This window comes from Eleutherodactylus coqui, chromosome 8, assembly GCF_035609145.1.
Source record: "Eleutherodactylus coqui strain aEleCoq1 chromosome 8, aEleCoq1.hap1, whole genome shotgun sequence".
Taxonomy (NCBI): domain Eukaryota; kingdom Metazoa; phylum Chordata; class Amphibia; order Anura; family Eleutherodactylidae; genus Eleutherodactylus; species Eleutherodactylus coqui.
Genome location: NC_089844.1, coordinates 18,934,628 through 18,955,136, shown reverse-complemented (window position 1 = coordinate 18,955,136; position 20,509 = coordinate 18,934,628). Strand labels below are relative to the sequence as shown.

The 20,509-nt window shown below is 46.0% G+C and overlaps 1 protein-coding gene across 2 annotated transcripts; it reads right to left on the bottom strand.

Moving 5' to 3' along the window:
- Nucleotides 1-1,635: 1,635 nt before the first annotated feature.
- On the bottom strand, nt 1,636-19,819 carry GPBAR1 (G protein-coupled bile acid receptor 1). 2 transcript variants are annotated; one of them, XM_066575241.1, is made up of 2 exons: nt 19,392-19,819; nt 1,636-4,851 (listed from the first exon to the last, which is right to left on the bottom strand). In XM_066575241.1, the coding sequence occupies exon 2, from the start codon at nt 4,742-4,744 to the stop codon at nt 3,728-3,730; it is 1,017 nt and encodes a 338-aa protein (XP_066431338.1). In that variant the 5' UTR covers nt 4,745-4,851; nt 19,392-19,819; the 3' UTR covers nt 1,636-3,727. The 2 variants fall into 2 exon arrangements, with proteins under 2 accessions (XP_066431338.1, XP_066431339.1); XM_066575242.1 differs by lacking the exon at nt 19,392-19,819 and adding an exon at nt 19,295-19,342.
- Between the last annotated feature and the right edge of the window lie 690 nt (nt 19,820-20,509).

The following is a 20,509-nucleotide window of genomic DNA, read 5'->3' as shown; positions in this document are numbered from 1 at the left end:
TATCTTATTTGTATGTCCTTTTATTTTATTTTTTGCACCTTTTTGCAAGCCCGGCACTTTTTGTATTAAAGCTTACAACTTTAATAAGTTCAGCCTCTAAATGCTCTAAGGAATCCGTAGGCATTCGTGGTATGTTTAAAGGGATTCTCCGAATATAAAAAATGCTTTTAAAATGCTTGGGCATGTGACAAAATAACAAAAGAAGTTGTACTTACCTCTCTTCTTCTCCTGAAAAACAGCAAAGCGGCTCCAGTAAAGATACTGCTGTCAGCACAGACCGGCAGTCATTCTCCTGGCATCAACGTTCACATCTTGGGCGCCATGATGTCAGGAGTTTGGAATTGTGACCCTATGGCCTCTGATTGGCTGCAGCGGTTACTTGACAGTGGGATCTGCACTGGAGCCACGCTGCTGCTTCCTGGACGGAGAGGAGAGGTACATACGGCTTCTTTTGTTATTTTATCATATGCCCGGTCATTACAACAAACAATTACACTTAGACAACTACTTTAAGTCCTGGACAGTGGTTTATGCATGAGTTATTGGGACTCTTTGCCCGTTTCAAAGACTGGTAGCAGCGTGAGGAGTGTGTTGGGGTGTAATTTATGCTCTATTCGCAACCTGAGTGGAAGGTAAGTACGAGAATGAGTGGAAATAGTTCAACCCCGTGATGGGAAGTGTGTAGGTCACATACGCCAATTACCAAATTCTATCACACTGATGTTTCTAGCTCAGGTTGATCTGGACATGATGTCTTCTTTGTTACAGCTGCAAACCGTCATTTACCTGAAATGAAGTTGTGTCATAAAAGTAGGTTCTAAAAACATTTTAGCACAAAAATAATCTGACGAAGCAACAAAATCCGTAATTCTAAACTATGTAACCAAACCGAGAGTTTATACACACAATGTGATCGTTCTAATGGAAAGGGAAAAAAAGTCACGAGGGTAACAATGATGTCAAAAGCGATTATAGCTGGGGCTTTCCAGCTATTGGGAAGCTACAGTACCCAACATGTGTACTCTCGGGAATGCTGGGATTTGTAGTTTCCCTGTAGCTGGAGAGTCACAGGTTGCAGAACTTTTACAAGTAATCAAAACTGTATCAATTACCTTCAGAGTGCATCAGTCTCTGACTTTCGTTTCTATGACCTCACGCCAGCCTAAGTGACACAATACGATGGAGGAAGCGGGGGGACGGAGGTCTGCACCTCCAGAATGTTCCGCTTATCCTTCCTTTGAAAACATCATTGTTTGCAGATCTCAGATTCTGCTTCATGATAAAACCCAGCTGCACAAATAGCGGAAGCTAAATCTAGACATTATACGATAATTTACTGCAGTTATCAAGGAAGGAAAAGTTCTCACAAGGGTCTGGACAGGACAAGGCAGCACGAAGGGCTTGTTTGCAAGAAGCAGCATGGCCTGTACTGCATTCAATAGCTACATGCAAAGTTCTGATGATCGGTTCCTTTTAAAGAGATTGATTGGTTTTGGAGAGGCCCTTCTACACAAGAGGTTGGAGGGGGGCTTGGGGAACGGCCGCACATATCTCCGACTCAGATTTGCTGTTCAGATTTCTCTCACTCTCCCCCGCCGCTCGCCGTCACCCCCCCCCCCCCCCGCATTTGCTCGGACGAGTGATCAGTTACTTGAGAAGACCAATGCTCGCTCAAGTATCTGCCTTAAACGAGCGTGCTCGCTCATCTCTACCTAGGACCCATACAGGTGTAAATAATTTTTTTTTTTTAATTATGTTTCTGTCCTTTTCCTGCATTGTCTTCTCCTAATCTGGCAATGCAATGATTTAAATTATTATGTTCTGTAAACTAGTTCTACCCAGAACTTTACTGATGAAGGGGCTAACCCCGAAACACGTATCTGCTGGTTTTAATTGCTTTCATAAGTTGGTTATCCCACCGTCTTATGGCATTCATTGGAGAGCAGAGTCTTAATACCAGGTTTTTGTTCTTCACACATTCCACTTGACCACCGTTGGTGGATCCATCTGGTTGGCGCCTCCTTTGTATATATCGGTCCACACATGTACAATTTTTTTCAGCTCTCTTGACTTCACTGGGTTCTATCCACCTCTTCTCTCCCTCTCTTCATGTGAAACATCCTAAGGCTGCACTGAGCTACAAAGTGCTTTCTCTTCAGCCCACTATTTGGCACTTTGGAGGGCTACTTGGTAGAAGAAATTATACTAACTATGACAAATCTATCTAATTTGAAGACATTGCTCAATGTGACCAGTTCCCTTTAAAAGGGTTGTCCAGTTGTAAAATATTGAAGGCCTATCCTCACGGTAAGCCATCAACAGTAGGTTGGCAAGGGATCCTCTCTAATTAGCTGTTTGCCGGGGCATTGTGTTTATGCACTGAGCTAATTTCTGCAGGAAACAGCTTCATACCTGCTGCAGTGGCCAGGCTTGGTATTGTAGGCCATTCACTTCAAATATAGACTTTGCCTGTAATACCAAGCCTGGCCACTGCAGAGGAAACAGAGCTGTCTCCTTCCTGCAGAAATCAGCTTGCCAAGCACATTGGCCCAACAAACAGCTGATAGGTGGTGGACTCTTTCTGATCTACTATCTATGGCATATTCTTAAGATGGGCCATCAATAATTTACAGCTGGGCAACCACTTTAAATATGCAGATTAATATCTCATTAAGGATACAGTAAACATTTCATGCAGTCATTTCAAGGGATTTTCTACTTTTAGTTATTTGTTGATACGTTTTTAAGACCATTTAGAATATGCCATCTGAGGGGTTAGGGGATTGGCTGCAAGCTGAGACCACTGTTGGTTTAGAGAAGGAACAGGCCAAGATGTTTAGTAAGGTGCAAGATCCATACAATAACTGAAAGAATGTCGACTTTCCATCATAACCCCATTGATCTTAAAGAGTTTCTCCTCAGGATAGACCATCGATTTGTAATCAGTGGGGGGTCTGACTCCTGGGACCTCCTCAGAAATCAGCTCCCTAAAGGGATTGTGCCAAGTTATAAACTTATCCCTTATTAACAGGATAGAGAATAACTTTATAATCGGTAGGAGTCAGACCACTGGCATCAACCAACGATCTCAAGAACAGGGTTCCAATCAGTCCCTGAGTGAATGGAGATTGCACAGACCATCACTTCAATGACAGCCCCTGAGATTGCCAAAGAGTTTTTATTTGGTAATCTCTAGTGCTGTCATTGAATCGAATCGAGCGCTGGCGTATCTGCATGACCACTGGTTCATTAACTTGGAGACCAAACAGACCCCCGTTTTTGGGATCAGTGGGGGTCCCAGCAGTGGCACCTTCTTCGATCATAAAGTTATCCTCTATCCTGTAGATTGGAGATAACTTTATAACTTGGCACAATCCCTTTAATGGGTATACAGGCACATTGGTGCATCAGTGTCTGGGGCTGCAACTCGTTTCAATTCCCTTTAATGGGACTGAGATGCTTGTGTGCCTAGCTGAATACCGAAGGACCCCCACCACTTATATGCAGATCCATCAATATTTTGTGTGTTGGAAGCAGCGAAGTAACGAAATCCACAATTCTATCATTTACAACTATCTTAAAGGTTAGTTTAATGATAACCAAATATTGTCCCATAAAGGTTTAGTGACAACGATTATTGGAACCGCACTATTAAATAAACCATTGCCAGTGCCTAGCACTAGAAACAAGTCCCACTTGCGAAGTCTTGTATAGTGATGAATCGTAATTAAACTGCAGTTAATTCACATTCCGGCGCCTCTTCCTTGCTCTGCGTATCTTGGCGGTGACTTGTTGCATTCTGTCTGGGCTTGCAGCAGAACTGGCAATATTTTTTGTACAGGTTCCTCCAAAGTTTGGTATATTGCCGGTGACTTAATCCCAGAATAACGGGGATGACGGCAGCACTGCCGCTTCCCACACATGTCAGCGTCAGGACAACCCATAAACTGATCTTATATTTCTCTATGACCAGCACTGAGACCTGAAGAAGAGCGATGTAAGGAACCCAACAGATGATAAACGTCAAGGAGAAGACCGCAATACATTTGGCATATCTCAAGTCCATTTGGTGCTCCATCTCCGTCACCCCGTTTCGCTGCACCGAGCGGTGGAGCTTCTTGATTTCCTTCAGTTGCTTCCTGGCCACTGAAAGCAGTTTGATGCTGATGAAGCTCATGGCCAAGATAGATGGGATGACCACCCCATACGTCTCTAAGTATATATAAGCATGTGGGAACACCTGCTCATAGGAGCATGTGTCGTTGTTTTTCCAATTATTCCAGCCCAGCAAGGGAAAACAGGAAAAAACTAGGGGAAAAGTCCACACCAAGACCAAAGAGAGCGCGGCACAACGGTGCACCCAAAGTCCCCGATAGCGCAAAGGATACATGATGCACAAGTATTTCTCGTAGTGCACCATCAACAAGTTGGCCAAGAATGATAGAAAGAAGAAATTAGGAGATATGAAGGCAAGAAAACATCCATAATATCCCAGGTTCTTGTTAAACTTCATCCGAGGGATACAGGGCAGGAGAACACCGGTGAAGAAGTCTGCAAACAGTAGGCTGAGGAAGAAGTAATTGGCTGTGTTGTGCAACTTTTTGTTGAAGACGATTCCAATGATGATGAAAAGGTTGGAGAAGATGATGAAGGCCGAGAGGGGCCAAGACAGCAGGATAATGAGCCTCTCTTGGTTTTCATTTTCACTATCTGACACATTCTTCTGAGGTGAATCTAACTCCATCCCCCGTACAGTCAGCGACTATGACATGTCCTTAAATGAGACTCTGAGAACATTCTCCTAAGGGATCAGGAAGGAGGTGACAGCGATGGAGATTTCCAATGGATGCACTGTAAGGAAGAAGATAAAGGACATTGAGTCAACATGTAATGGTGGAATCTCTTCAGTGAATATCTTTGGATACATTGTTGTATTGGTGGGTAACAAGTACAGCGGTTCCGGAAAGTTTTCACACCCTTTCACTTTTTTGCATTTTGTTAAGAGAGAGAGAGAGAGAGATCATCTCGCTCATCTCTACTCCCTATATATATGAGGTCTCACAGCTCACAATGGATATCAGAGCCAAACCCAAGCCACAAGGAGGTAAGAACTGCCTGTAGAGCTGAGAGGATTGTGTAAACGCACAGATCCGGAGGCTACAAAAACATTTCTGCTGCACTGGAAGTTCCCAGGAGCCCAGCAGCCTCCATAATTCTTACAGGGAAGAAGTTTGGAACAACCAGGACTCTTCCTAGAGCTGCTGAACCCCAAACTAAGTGATTGGGGAGAAGGGTCTTGGTGAGAGAGGAGAGCACGAACCCAATGGTCACTCTGGCTGAGCTCCAAAGATCCTGTGTGCAAATAGGAGAAACTTCAAGAAGGTCAACCATCACTGCAGCCTCCACCAATCTGTGCCTTATGGTAGAGCAGCCAGAAAGAAGCCTCTCCTTAGTAAGAGACATGAAAGCTTCCTGGAGTTTACCAAAAAGCATTTAAAGGACCCTCAGACTGCAAAAAACAAGATTCTCTGCTCTGATGAAACCAAGATGGAACTTTCCAACCTCATTCCTTAGTGTTCTGTCTGGAAAGAAACCAGGCGCCGCTCATCACCTACCCAATACCATCCCTACAGTGCAGCCTGGTGGTGGTAGCATCATGCTGGGGAACGATGGAGCAAAGTACAGGGATATTCTTAACCCCTTAGTGACCAGCCCATTGCCTTTTTACGTCCTGGCCTGCTGGGCTTCATTTCCAGAGGATGTAAAAACATGCATCCTCTGGGAATGAAAGCCCTGCAGGCTCTGAACGTGACAGCTCCATGCTGTCAGTTACCGGAGGTAGCCGACAGCATGGAGCTGTCATCCCGGGTGCGGGGCCCCACTCCCGGTTACGCGATCGCTGGTATCCACAGGATACTGGCGATCGCGTTAAAGTTTATGGACAATTTTAAAAAAATGAAAGTTTCAGCTCCTCTTACGGATCGGATCCATAAGGGGAGCTGAGAGTACTCACCCCCCCGAACTCCACACTGTCCGGCGTCTTCCTAGTCCTTCCCGGACCTGCCGCCGGCGTCTGCGCGTGCGCGCCAGACGCATTACGTCACGCGCATGTGCAGAGGGCCGGGAGGCCCGGGAAATTTAAAAACTCCCTGCTCCCGGCTAGTATGAGTAGCCGAGAGCAGGGAGCTGTCACCGGGAGCCGCTGTATGCGGTTCCTGGTTACATGATCGCTGCTATGCAATGGATAACAGCGATCATGTAAAAGTTTAAAAAAGGGTAAAAAAAAAAGAAAAAAGTTTGTTTCATCTCCCCTCATGGATCATATCCGTAAGGGGAGATGAAATTAGGTACCTAAGGCCCCTGGATTTATCCGCAGACCTTACCCCAGCTTCTGTGCATGCGTCCGTCGCCAAAATGGCGGACGCAGGGGCAAAAGCCGCAGATTGCAGGGGTAATTTAAAATCTCCCCGCACCTGGCTACTAAATGTAGCCAAGAGCCTGGAGATTTCATTGGGGGCCGCAGTACGCGGTTTCCAGTCACGTGATCGTCGTTATCCAATGTATAACGGTGATCACGTAAAAGTAAAAAATAGATAAAGTTTCACCTCCCGTCACGGATCCGATCCGTGAGGGGAGGTGAAATTATTCAATTAAGGCCACCAGTAATGTCCCCCGACAGATTCCTTATCCGTGGACCTTTCCCCAGCTTTGGCACATGCGCCCATCACTAAAATGGTGGACGTAAGCGCAGAAGCTGGGGAGGGCAAGGGGAAATTTAAAATCTCCTTGCTCCTGGCTACTAAAGGTAGCCGAGAGCTTGGAGATGTCAAGGGAGGCCGCGGTGAGTGTTCCTTGGTCACGTGATTGCCATTATCCATGGATAATGGCGATCACGTAAAAATTAAACGAAAGTTAAAGTTTGATGTGCCGTTCAGTCTGGGCCCCAGACAGAAGATTGGGGCCACAATGGGTATGTCTCTGAACACAGGACAAACGGGGGGATCCATTTTGGGGTGAAAGTCTTATATGCTGTACAAAAAAAACTATTTTTAAAATGACAATTGCCAAAAAAACAAAAATCGTAATTTTTTCCTTCTGCTTTGATTCATTGAAAAATGGTGGGGTCAAAATTTGCAGTACACCCCTAGATGAATTCGTTAATGGGTCTCCTTTCCAAAATGGGGTAATTTGTGGGGGTTCTCTATAGTTTTGGCCGCTCAAGGGCTCTACAAGTGGGCAATGGGGCTTAAAACGCCTTCAAGCAAAATGTCTGTTCTAAAAACAATCGGCTGCTCCTTTCAGTTTGGGCCCTGTTGTGCATACAGACAGAAGATTAGGGCCACAATGGGTATGTTTATAAACACAGGTCAAATGGGGGTATCTATTTTGGGGTGCATTATAGAAAAAAATACTGTGTTTAAAATTACATATTTGCAAAAATATGAAATTTTTATTTTTTTCTCATCTAAATTGCATTAATTCCTGAAAAGAAACTGTGGGATCAAAATCCTCCTGACCCCCTCAGTGAATACATTAAGGGGTGTAGTTTTTAAAATGGGGTAATTTGTGGGGGTATCTATCATTCTGACACCTATGAGCCTTTACAATCTTGGCTTGCTGCAGGAAAACAAAGTGTTCCTCAAAATGTTTATTATTAACCCATTCCCGCTGCAGGGCGTAAGTTTACGTCCTGGGAGCGGGGTACTTCCCGCAACAGGGCGTAAACTTACGTCCTGGAGATAGCGCGGGATCACATATGATCCGGCGCTATCCCGCAGCGGGAGCCGGCTGTCAGTCACAGCCGGCGTCTCGCTGCAGCAGCGGGGGGACATCGGAGATGCGCCCGCCACTTTTAACCCCTTCCCTGCCGCGATCTAAGTAGATCGCGGCAGGGGAAGAGTTCACAGCGGGAGCGCAGCTCCCTCTGTGTCTCCGGCCGGAACTCGCGATGTCATCGCGAGAGCCCGGCCTGTCACCATGGCAACAGGACGCCAGACACTGGCGTCCTGTATTGCCTATGCCTGAGATCGCTGTATGAGCGATAAGGCATGGGAGAGCAGTAGCTCTGCCATGCCTTATGACAGCGATCATCAGGGCAGTGATTAAAGTCCCTCAGAGGGACACAAACAGTGTAAAAAAAAGAAAGATTTAAAAAATGAATTAAAAAAAATGTAAAAAAAAGAGTAAAAAAACCATTTTTTATGCTTTTTCTCAGATTAGCATAAAAAAAGGTAAAAAAAAAATAAAACCCCACATATTTGGTATTGTCGCATCCATAACGATGCGTACAATAAGTTGCACATGCTTTTGACTGTGCACCGAAAAAAACGCTAAAAAAAAAGCTAAAAAACTGAGGCAAAATGCTCATTTTTAGCATTTTGCTTCACTAAAAACGCAATAAAAGTGATCAAAAAAGTCGTATTTACGCTAAAATGGTACCAATAAAATCTACAGCTCGTCTCGCAAAAAATAAGCCCTCATAGAGCTCTGTACATCAAAAAATAAAAAAGTTACGTGACTTTGAATGCAGCAATTTAGAATAGAAAAAAGATTTCCAAAAAAAAGGGTTTTTATTGCAGAAAAGTGGGAAAACCTAAAAAAAATGTTAGAATTTTGGTATCGTTGTAACCGTACCGGTCTGCAGAAAAAATGGAAAGTCTCATTTATGCTGCATGATTAACGGTGTAAAAAAAAAAATAAAAAAATGTATGGCAGAATTGATGCGTTTTCTCTCTCTGCTATCATTAAAAAAAGAATAAAAAATTTACAATATAGTCTATGTACCCAAAATTGGCATCGATAAAAACTACAGTTCGCCACGCAAAAAACAAGCCCTCATACGGCCGCGTCCATGGAAAAATAAAAAAGTTATGGCTTTTGAAAAATGGAGATGGAAAAATACCAAAAAATCGCTTGGTCCTCAATGCCAAAATAGGCCATGTCATGAAGGGGTTAATGTTAAATTTGTATGTCTCCTAAATGGTTTAAAAAAACAAAGTTTTTCCAATGTGCTTCCAGAATAAAGTAAACAGATGGAAATTTATATCTTATCAAAAATTTCTATATTATGTTTGCACATATTTGAGATATTGCAGTTGGAAATATGAAAAAAATGACGATTTTTTCAACATTTTCCCATTTTTGTCGCTTTTAATAAATATACACAAATTCTATTGGTCTATTTTTTGCCGCCTAAATGAAGTTCAATAGGTGGCGAAAAAACATTGTCAGAATCACTTGGATATGCAAAACCTTTACGGAGTTATTCCATGTTAATGTGACATGTCAGATTTACAAAATTTGGCCTGGTCATTAAGGCGCAAACAGACTTGGTCACTAAGGGGTTAATAAAAACCATGATCCAGAGCGCAACGGTCCTCAGACGGGGCAGAAGGGTCACCTTCCAACAAGACAACAATGCTAAGCACACAGACCCTAAGCAAAACCGGAAAGCCTTAGGGACAACTCCATGAATGTCCTTGAGTGGCCCGGCCAGAGCCCTGACTTGTACCCAATCGAACATCACTAGAGAGACCTGACAATGGCTGTCCACAGACGGCCCCCATCCAACCTAGCAGAGGACAGAAAATCCCTAAATCCAGGTGTGCAAACCTTGTGGCATCATACCTGAAAAGACTGAAGGCTGGAATCACTGCGAAAGGTGCTTCAACAAGTACTGAATACAGGGTGTGAATACTTATGTCACTGCAAAATGGTAGTTTTTCATAAAAAAAAAAAAAAGTAAAACATTTCTAACATTCTGTAGTCGCGTTATCATTATGGAGTATTGAGTGCAGAACGATGGGGAAAAACTACCATTCTCTAGAAGTGCTGGCAGTCAGTGTCCGACTATGAAGCCACCACACACTGTACCAAATATCTGCGCAGCCCCTTTATCTGCACTGTAACATTGTTTCACATAAAGGTCATATAATAAATCATCAGCAGAGACCGATATGTAAGTGATTAACCCAAAAGCAAGAAGCCCGCTTCCAAACAAGGTTACCCCTGCCGGACCCCATGAGCCCTGTTACCATAATATTACTGCACTAGTTCAGGACATGTGGTTGGACCATTTGGGCTCGCTGTGGCGGACACTTTTATGATGGCGTTGTGTCTATGATTATGCATCTGGGTGCTTGATCTTGAGCCCCTCCTCCATTGCGACAAAATTCTTGGCACATTCTATGGCACTATTATTTGAGCACCATTTGGTGCTATTATTTATAGACTGGACATTGGCCATTATAGAGTAGTATATTGCATTTTACACCACTATTACTTTTGTTCTGGACATTGGGTGTTGCGGTATTACGTATGCACAGTATGGCCCAATATCGTTGACATGTTGTCATTTGTGCATTGGGCTAAAGATGTTTTTATGTAGTCATTGTAAAGAAAATCTACAGGATATTAACTAAATGGGGGGCATAGTCAGTCTTCGTGCCTTGGGCAGTATGAGCTTTAAATATGGCTTTATATGTGTATATACACCAACCAGCCCACTAATAGGTGAAGTAAATAACATGATTAGCTAGTGCCAATGGCGCCTGTCAAGGGGGTGCTGCCGGTATGTGGTAGTTAGTACCTACCAATAGTGGTCAAGTAAGGACAAGTGGTGACCAGCCATAAGGCGATGGATGCCCAAGACCCTCTGATGTGTGTAGGGTGATGAACACCCGTCTGGTCCGATGTCACAGAAGAGCGACTGTAGGACAAATTACTGATAAAGTCCCTACTGGTGCTTATGGAAAGTTGTCAAATCCCACCGGGCATCGCAGCATGCTGTGTTTGGGGACAGCGTACCAAGAGACCGGTCAGAGAGAACATGTGACCGCTGTTCACTGCTGTAAGTGCCTACGGTGGGCACCTGGGCGTTAGAACCGGACCAGGGACAATGGAAGAAGACGGCCTGGTCTAATGAATCACGTTGTCCAACATGTGGACGGCTGGGTGTGTTAGCTACCTGAGGAAAGGTGGCACCAGGATGGGAAGAAGATAAGCCATTTAGGGCAGTGTGGTGGGCAATGTTCTGTTGGGTACTTGTGTTCTGGCATCATGTGGACGGTAGGGTACGTGTGCGTCACTTACCTAGGGAAAAGGTGGCACTAGAAGAAGACAAGCCGGCTGAGGCAGTGGAATGTTGTCTTGGGTACCTGGGTCCTGGCATTACATAGATGTGACATGTACCACCTACCTAACACTGTACAGACAAGTACCCCCTACATGGCAGTGGGTTTCCCTGATGGCAGCGCCCGCTGCACTACAAGAACTATTCAGGAACATGGCAACAAGATGAAGGCGATGACTTCACCTCCCAGATCCCATCTGACCGGGAGAAACACGCTTGATTCGTGGAGGCTACACGTTTAGGACGAGCCGATTCTCGTTTGGGCGAGCTACTGACGTCACCGCAGGCTCGTTCGCTCTCGTGCCGCCTGTTTAGACAGGCAGATACAGACGAACGAAATCACCGACGAAATCACCGCGCAGCCGAATTGCTCACTTTCACTTGTTTGAATGATTTTTTTGAATGAGCGTTCTGTCTAAAAGCAGCTTTACAGGATCTGTTAACATCTTGTAGAGATCCCACGGGGGTCTTGTGGAGTCAGAGAGGGACCCACACATTATTCGACAGTTCGACCAATTCGCTGATCGGTGTATATCGAATGGAAGTAAATGTGATTTTCCTGTAGATACGTGCGTCTCCTGTAACCTCATGACTGAGCCCCCCGATCACCCGTCACCCACCCTGCTTGCAGGTCACGTTTTGCAGACGTTATATGGTATGATGATGGGTGATGGCGGCCTGCAGTCATGCAGCGTCGGGGTAAATCTGCTTCTCCTCACTGACTTCACGAGTCTCCTGGTCACAAATGACTTCCCTCAAACTATAGCAACCACTTGGCTTTATGGTCAGGGAACGGCTCGCAGCCATAAAAAGGCTACCAGATTCTCCCTTCTTAATGGGGGCGTTGGAGACCAAATGCACAAACATCCGTGCAGGGAGCCTTTATGGCCGCCGTGGAGAAGCGTTCAGTTATATTGTTATAATCAGCAAACAGTAAGCGGAAATGGTAATTGGTGAGCACGGGCGCCCAGGTGTATCCGCAGGTAGATGCTACAACCTCGTAAATGGTGATTAGTGAGCAGAAAGCCATAAAATGACTTCTGTCTGGTCCACGTGGACAGCACAGTCCATCACTAGGGAACGGGGTTCATGGCTCCCCACAAAGCCGCAACCCGTTAATGCTGAGGTGGATAGTGTTCCTGACTAATGGATCCCCGCTGATAACATCTCTAGGTGGTGTACAGTACAGGGTGGCCATGGTGAACTCTTATAAACACTGTCAGATAGACAATCCTTGTTGCCCCTAGCAACCAATCACAGCGCAACTTTCATCTGATAAACTGCTGAGGTAAAATGAAAGCTGCGCTGTGATTGGTTGCTAGGGGCAACAAGGACAGTTTTCTTTCAGACAGCGTTCATAAGAGTGCTGCCAGCCTACTTCTCGGTTGTCCACCCTGTACATGCGGCCATATCCCACATACACCACATGCTGTAGCTGCTGATCCTGAGGGGTTTTGTGGCCTGGAAACAACAGGGCATTCATCCCCCATTGTGTCATGCTAAGGACCGTCATGATAAAACAATCGATAAGGCCCATTTACAAGGAACAACATGTCCGGCGCAGATACCCAACAGGTCGTCCCAGCAATAATTGTTCCTGCGCTTTTACACGATCGTTCACATGTGAATTGGAGGCGGAACGGCGCAGCTCCACTCACCACCACCAGGCAGCCATTCATTAGTGAATGAGCCTGCATACACGGGGCGGTCCAGCATTCAGTCTGTGCATGCAGAAGCTAACCACGACTCGTTGGTCGTTCATTCAGGGCATGGGCATTAATACTGAACGATTTATCGTGTAAAAGGGCCCTTAGGCCTCATGTCCACGGGGAAAATCAGGCCCGCTACGTCCCTCCTGCCCCGCGGACATAAGGGCTGAAAATCAGAATAAACTCACCTGCTGCGGGCCGTGCGTGTCTTCCCTTCTTCACGGCCGGATCTTCTTTCTTGGGCCCGGCGGATGAGCTCGGCACGCCGGCTGCGTGCCGCGTACAAGCGCCAGGCACATCTGCCGGGCCACGAAGGAAGGAAGACACGCATCGCCCGAAACAGCTGAGTTTGATTCAGACGCAGGTCTCCTGCGGATCCGGACGGCTTCCATAGGCTTCAATAGAATGGAGCATTTCCGGATTTTTTCCTGCACGCGGGACCCGCACCTGCAGGGAAAAATGACACCCGCAGGTATTTAACTACCTGTCTAATGCATCCGTATGGGGCGCGGATCCGCGTGCGGGAGAAACGCTGCGGATTTTAAAACCGAATTTGCCCGTGGACATGAGGCCCTAGGGGCGGCTTCACATGAGCCTATGCGCAAAAATGCTCACCGCAGCACAGCGTATTTGCGCATGAACAAGGTTTGAAGAGGTACACAATCTGTGTGCCAGCACATAGTACTGTACTTTTCACACCCTGTCCGTGGATTTAGTGGCTATTTAAGCCTAATAAGGTCCAGATGTCTTCTTCTCCCTGCATTTTACGCAGCGTCACACCCTTTCTTTTGCGTATTGTTGCCCCACCCATAGACTTCTATGGGACTTTTGCCACACAAAATGCAGGAAAATAGAGCAGGTCCTACTTTTTCCTGTGCGCACAAAATCCGCTTATCGGGGCGAGCACATTGAAATCAATGGGTTCTATTCTCCTGTTTAGCATGCCCAGATTTTGCGCGTGCAAATACCTGCGCAAACACGGTCGGGTGAAGCTCTTAGTGGACAAGAGCTACTAAGCTGGAGTACCTACGGCCGGATTTACACAGGCAAGCGTGATATGGGTCCGAGAAACTGTGATGTTTACTGCAACTGCAATGCGATTTGCGAGAAAAACACATGGCGGATGCAATGTGATATTTGTTTTTTTTCCATAGGAATAAATGGTCAATATCACCCAAATATAGGATATCCTGCGACTTCTCTATATCGCAGCATCACTGCGAGAGAAAATGGCGCATGTAAATAACGGGTAATTTTCACATGTGATTTCTGTGTGTCTTATAATGCGTGAAGATCGCCGGTGTAAGCCGATCACATACGATGCTGCCTACTATGCCACGGGATCCTATCCTGTCATGTATGACACTTTCTGCTGTGCTGCGGTATCTAAACCGCCATGTGATTCTGTCTAATGAATAGGTGTATCTAAGCCTATCCTGCGGTATCCCATCTGCTACGCCGTGTATCTAATCCTGTCATATGTGATACTGTCTGCTGAGCAGGTGTATCTAACCCTATTGTGTGTCGTACTGTCTGCTGAGCAGGTGTATCTAACCCTATCATGTGTAATACTATCTGCTGAGCAGGTGTATCTAACCCTATTGTGTGTCGTACTGTCTGCTGAGCAGGTGTATCTAACCCTATCATGTGTGATACTATCTGCTGAGCAGGTGTATCTAACCCTATTGTGTGTCGTACTGTCTGCTGAGCAGGTGTATCTAACCCTATCATGTGTGATACTATCTGCTGAGCAGGTGTATCTAACCCTATCATGTGTGATACTATCTGCTGAGCAGGTGTATCTAACCCTATCATGTGTCGTACTGTCTGCTGAGCAGGTGTATCTAACCCTATCATGTGTGATACTGTCTGCTGAGCAGGTGTATCTAACCCTATCATGTGTGATACTATCTGCTGAGCAGGTGTATCTAACCCTATCGTGTGTCGTACTGTCTGCTGAGCAGGTGTATCTAACCCTATCATGTGTGATACTATCTGCTGAGCTGCGGGGTCAGCTACGAGTAATGGGGTGTAATATAAGAGGTATGTATGTACAAATTCTAAGGTATGGAAAGGTGCAGCCAAATCTGATAACATGCAGAAAATGGCGCACAGTCACTGGAAAGGTAAGTAAGAATGCCGCTTCTTATGTGAACCTTTTTGCAAACTGAATTATTATTTGTAAAGGAAGACAATAAACATGTCAGCGAGCGGCCGGGCGGGAAAATGCGCAGCAAATAACGAAAGGGGATAAAAAAAAATCAGCCAAAGAGCGGGAACGGTATAACAGGAGGATCGGTAGAACAAGAGGAGCGCTGCCAGAGCCCTACGGACTGAGTTCCAGCTTCAGGACTGGAGGAACAGGAGGAGCGCTGTCAGAGCCCAACAGAATGACCTCCAGCATTAGGACCAGAGGAACAGGAGGAGTGCTGTCAGAGACCTAGAGAATGACCTCCACCATCAGGACCAGTACAACAGGAAGAGTACTTCCAAAGCCCTACAGAATACTCTCCATCATAAGGACTGATAAAACAGAAGGAGCGCTGCCAGAGCCCTACAGAATGACCTCCATCATCAGGACTGGTAGAACAGGAAGAGCGCTGCCAAAGCCCCACACAATACCCTCCACCATCAGGACCAGAGGAACAGGAGGAGCGCTGTCAGAGCCCAACAGAATGACCTCCAGCATCAGGACCAGAGGAACAGGAGGAGTGCTGTCAGAGACCTAGAGAATGACCTCCACCATCAGGACCAGAGGAACAGGAGGAGTGCTGTCAGAGACCTAGAGAATGACCTCCACCATCAGGACCAGTACAACAGGAAGAGCGCTGCCAAAGCCCCACACAATACCCTCCACCATCAGGACCAGAGGAACAGGAGGAGCGCTGTCAGAGCCCAACAGAATGACCTCCAGCATCAGGACCAGAGGAACAGGAGGAGTGCTGTCAGAGACCTAGAGAATGACCTCCACCATCAGGACCAGAGGAACAGGAGGAGTGCTGTCAGAGACCTAGAGAATGACCTCCACCATCAGGACCAGTACAACAGGAAGAGTGCTTCCAAAGCCCTACAGAATACTCTCCACCATAAGGACTGATAAAACAGAAGGAGCGCTGCCAGAGCCCTACAGAATGACCTCCACCATCAGGACCAGAGAAACAGGAAGAGCGCTGCCAGAGCCCTACAGAATAACTTCCATCATTGGGACCGGTAGAACAGGAGGAGCGCTGCCCAAAGACCTACAAAATACCCTCCAGCATCAGGGTTGAAGAAACAGGAAGAGTGCTGCCAGAGCCCTACAGAGTGACCTCCACCATCAGGAACGGTGGAACAGAAGGAGCGCTGCCGAAGACATACAGAATACCCTCCATTATCAGGACCCAAGGAACGAGAGGAGAACTGCCGGAGATCTACAGAATACCCTTCACCATCAGGACCGGTGGAACAGGAGGAGCGCTGCCAGAGCCCTACAGAAAAACCTACACCATCAGGACCAAAGGAGCAGGAGAAGCGCTGCCATAGCCCTACAGAGTGACCTCCACCATCAGCACCAAAGGAGCAGGAGGAGTGTGGCCAGAGGCCTACAGAATGACCTCCACCATCAGGACCGAAGGAGCAACAGGAGCGCTGCTGGAGACCTACAGAATAACCTACACCATCAGGACTGGTGGAACAGGAGAAGAGCTGCTGGAGACCCACAGAATGTCTTCCACCATCAGGACCGAAGGATCAGGAGGAGCGCTGCTAGGATTCTACAGAATGACCTCCAGCAGGCTACTGACCAACCTTTTACACGCAGACTCTATGAGGGTGACATGAGGGTCCTGTAGTGGGAGCTGGACTCACATCCCAGCATTGGCGGCTAGATTGATGCCACGGTGAATGTTATGCTAACATGACTGTTCTCGAAGAAAGTGTTCCCTGTTCTCTCTATATTCAGGAGATAGAGGCGCGCTCCATTCTGCTACTCCATCCCAAAACTATTAAAAAAAAGCCTAAAAACTCACCCAACACATAACGGTACCTTCTTCACAGTAGATGTACGATCCATATGACACTAGACATCTCATCTCCCCCTACCACCACTTCTCCATGCAAAGCAGTGGCAGGGAGGAGATGAGCCGGGACAATGCTCCACAGTAAGAAGATTTATTATCACTGTCATCTGCGCCGTGGACTTTATCACTTCTCTGCTTTATAGATCATTATCATCGCCATCAGATTTGCAAAACTGACTTACTTTCCATCTTTCATACAGACAGGTGCGGACAATGGGGCCGATTAATTAAAGGTCTGGTTCCATAAACTGAACATCATTGCAGTGAAATGTACCATATTTATTAAGAGGTGCGCAGCTTGGGCTTTCCTCGCAGTAGAAATTGCTATGTGCAGGTCTAGACTGGCACTACAATTTTAGTCAATTTCTGATAGAATTTTTTTACATTTTTTGTCGAAGTTTGCCTTCATTTTCCATGTCAGTATATTTAAAAAAAATCTTGCAGTTTTCATACTGACCTTGTAACGACTTTTCAGCTGTCATCCCATTATTATCACAGACAGGGTTACAATGACACCTATATATAGGTAACACAGGATCCACCATTCACAATATGTGAAAGTCACAGCTCACCTTCTCCCACCTCCCTGCACACTGACCACAGAGCCTAATAGTAGTCTGACGCTTTCTGTTCTGTAGAGAAAATTTCTCAGTCGTCATTTCATTATCATCGCAGGCAGGACTACAATGGAAGGTGACATCTATATATAGATAACACAGGGGCCACATTCACAATAGGTGATGTCACAACTCACCTCCTCCCCTCCCTACACTCCACGGAGCATGCCCACAACACTCTCCAAGAGAAGTCTACAGGTGATGGTCAAAGTTCTCATCCTCCCCTTCCTGCACAGGTCACAGAGAATACCCACAACACTCTCTCATTGAAGTCTATATAAGATGGTAACAGCTTACCTCCTCCCCCTCCATGCACAGGTCACAGAGCATGTTCCTAACACTTTTCCATGGAAGTCTATTGGTCACCACCTCTCCAAGAAAAATGTAATAAAAAGCAATCAGAGAGTCACATGATCTCTAAAATGGTTTCATTCGAAACTACAGGACGTCCCGCAAAAACCGAGTCCCCACACAACTATATTGACAGAAAAACAAAAAAGTTATGGCGGCAGAAAAGGTTTTGTTTTTTTAAAAGTAGCACAAAAAAACTATACAAAACTTGTATCGCTGTAATTGTATCGACCCCCAGAATAAAGTTATCATGTCACTTTTGCTGTAGTTTGTATGTCATAAAAACAATACTTCCCCCCAAAGATGGGGCAGATGCATTTTTCTTCCATTTTACTCCACTTAGAAATGTTTCAGTACATTATAAGATACATTAAATATCACCCCTGAAAAATACAACTCATATAACCCTCAGTCAGCGACGCCGAGGAGAAGATAAGAGTTATGATTGTTTGAAAGGGGGGAGGAAAAAACAAAAAAAGGGGGGGAGGCGTCATTAAGGGGTTAATTACTTTGAAAGTGATAACAAGTTCCCGTAAATAGAATGCCCGCAGAAATGAAATATGTAGCAAAACGGAAATGCTGCAGGATATCAGCGGTCAAACGATCACGAGGTTACAACTTCCTTATGGGGACTAAACAAACTAAAAATAAGAAGCATAAAACATTTTAATTTTTAGTAAATTGAAAAAAAATATTAAAAGTTTAAGTAACCCCCTCCGCCCAGTCGTTACCTCAAAAATATACATAATTGAATATCGCTGCATCCGTAACAGAACAATCTATCAAAACATCCCATTATTAACCCGGCAGGGCGACCATCATCAGAAGAAATGTGTGACGGCAGAACTGCGCTCTTTTGGTCGCCCCGTCTCCACGAAAAATCTTAATAAAAAGCAATCAAAAAGTCATATGTACCCCAAAATGATACAAATGAAAACGACATCGCCCCTCAAAAAGTGACCCCAGCCGGCTTCACTGACCGCGAAACAAAAAGATTACGGGATTGGAAGATGGCGGAGAAGGCTCATTTTTTTTTCTTAAAGGACAACATTAATTTGGTATGGCTGTAATCACACCGACCGGCAGAATAACGAGACGCCATTATTACCGCAACGTGAAAACAACCCGCCATCCAAAAAAAAGGAAAATTGTGTTTTTTTTCCCACTTCCCCCATTTAGAAATTCCCAAGAGTTCTCCAAAGCATCTGATGACACATTATATGGTTCCCGCGGACAGCAGAAATGTAACGAAGTGGGGAGAAAAACTGAAAAGGGGGGAAAAAGAAATGGTTATTTTCTTAAGGAGATGATTCCACTATCTGGCACAAATGCCGCCCATCCCGCCGGCCGGCAGACGGGGAGCGCCGCGATCACTGACTGCAAACTCACGGATGGAGCGGAGCTGAATGTAGCACTTGCCGAACTTACTGGCGGCCATCAGACTGCGGACCGGCTGACCGCCGCTACACGACGCGAGGACGGACCGGCTCTGCTGCATCTGCTGCTCCGGTGTGTGGCCCCGTACCTGCGGTGCTCGGGGGTCCCGATTATCTCTACGGTACTCGGGGGTCCCGCTGATCTCTGGGATGTTCGGGGGTCCCGATGATCTCTGGGATGTTCGGGGGTCCCTGTGATCTCTGGGATGTTCGGGGGTCCCGATGATCTCTGGGATGTTCGGGGGTCCCGATGATCTCTGGGATGTTCGGGGGTCCCTGTGATCTCTGGGATGTTCGGGGGTCCCGGTGATCTCTGGGATGTTCGGGGGTCCCGATGATCTCTGGGATGTTCGGGGGTCCCGGTGATCTCTGGGATGTTCGGGGGTCCCGGTGATCTCTGGGATGTTCGGGGGTCCCGGTGATCTCTGGGATGTTCGGGGGTCCCGGTGATCTCTGGGATGTTCGGGGGTCCCGGTGATCTCCGGAGGCACTGAGCTGGGATTCCCCGTGCTGCGGTAGTGATGGCTCCGTCCTGCTCCCCGCCTCCCTCCCCGACGCAGACAAGAGAGGAGCCTGCAGGGATAGTGTGCTGCTGAGAGCTGTATCTACCTCTCATGTGTGATACTAATAATCTGGTGTATCTACCTCTCATGTGTGATACTAAGAATGTGGTGTATCTAAGACTATCATGTGTGATACTAATAATGTGGTGTATCTAAGACTATCATGTGTGATACTAGCTCATACTATGGTGTATCTAAGACTATCATGTGTGATACTAGCTCATAATCTGGTGTATCTAAGCCTCTCATGTGTGATACTAATAATCTGGTGTATCTAAGCCTCTCATGTGTGATACTAGCTCATAATATGGTGTATCTACCTCTCATGTGTGATACTAATAATCTGGTGTATCTAAGACTATCATGTGTGATACTAATAATATGGTGTATCTAAGCCTCTCATGTGTGATACTAATAATCTAGTGTATCTAAGACTATCATGTGTGATACTAGCTCATAATATGGTGTATCTAAGCCTCTCGTGTGATACTAGCTCGTAATATGTAGTGTCTGAAACTATCATGTGTGATACTAATAATCTGGAGCATCTAAACCTCTCTCGTGTGATACTAGCTCATAATCGGGTGTATCTAAGCCTCTCATGTGTGATACTAATAATCTGGTGTATCTAAAACTATCATGTG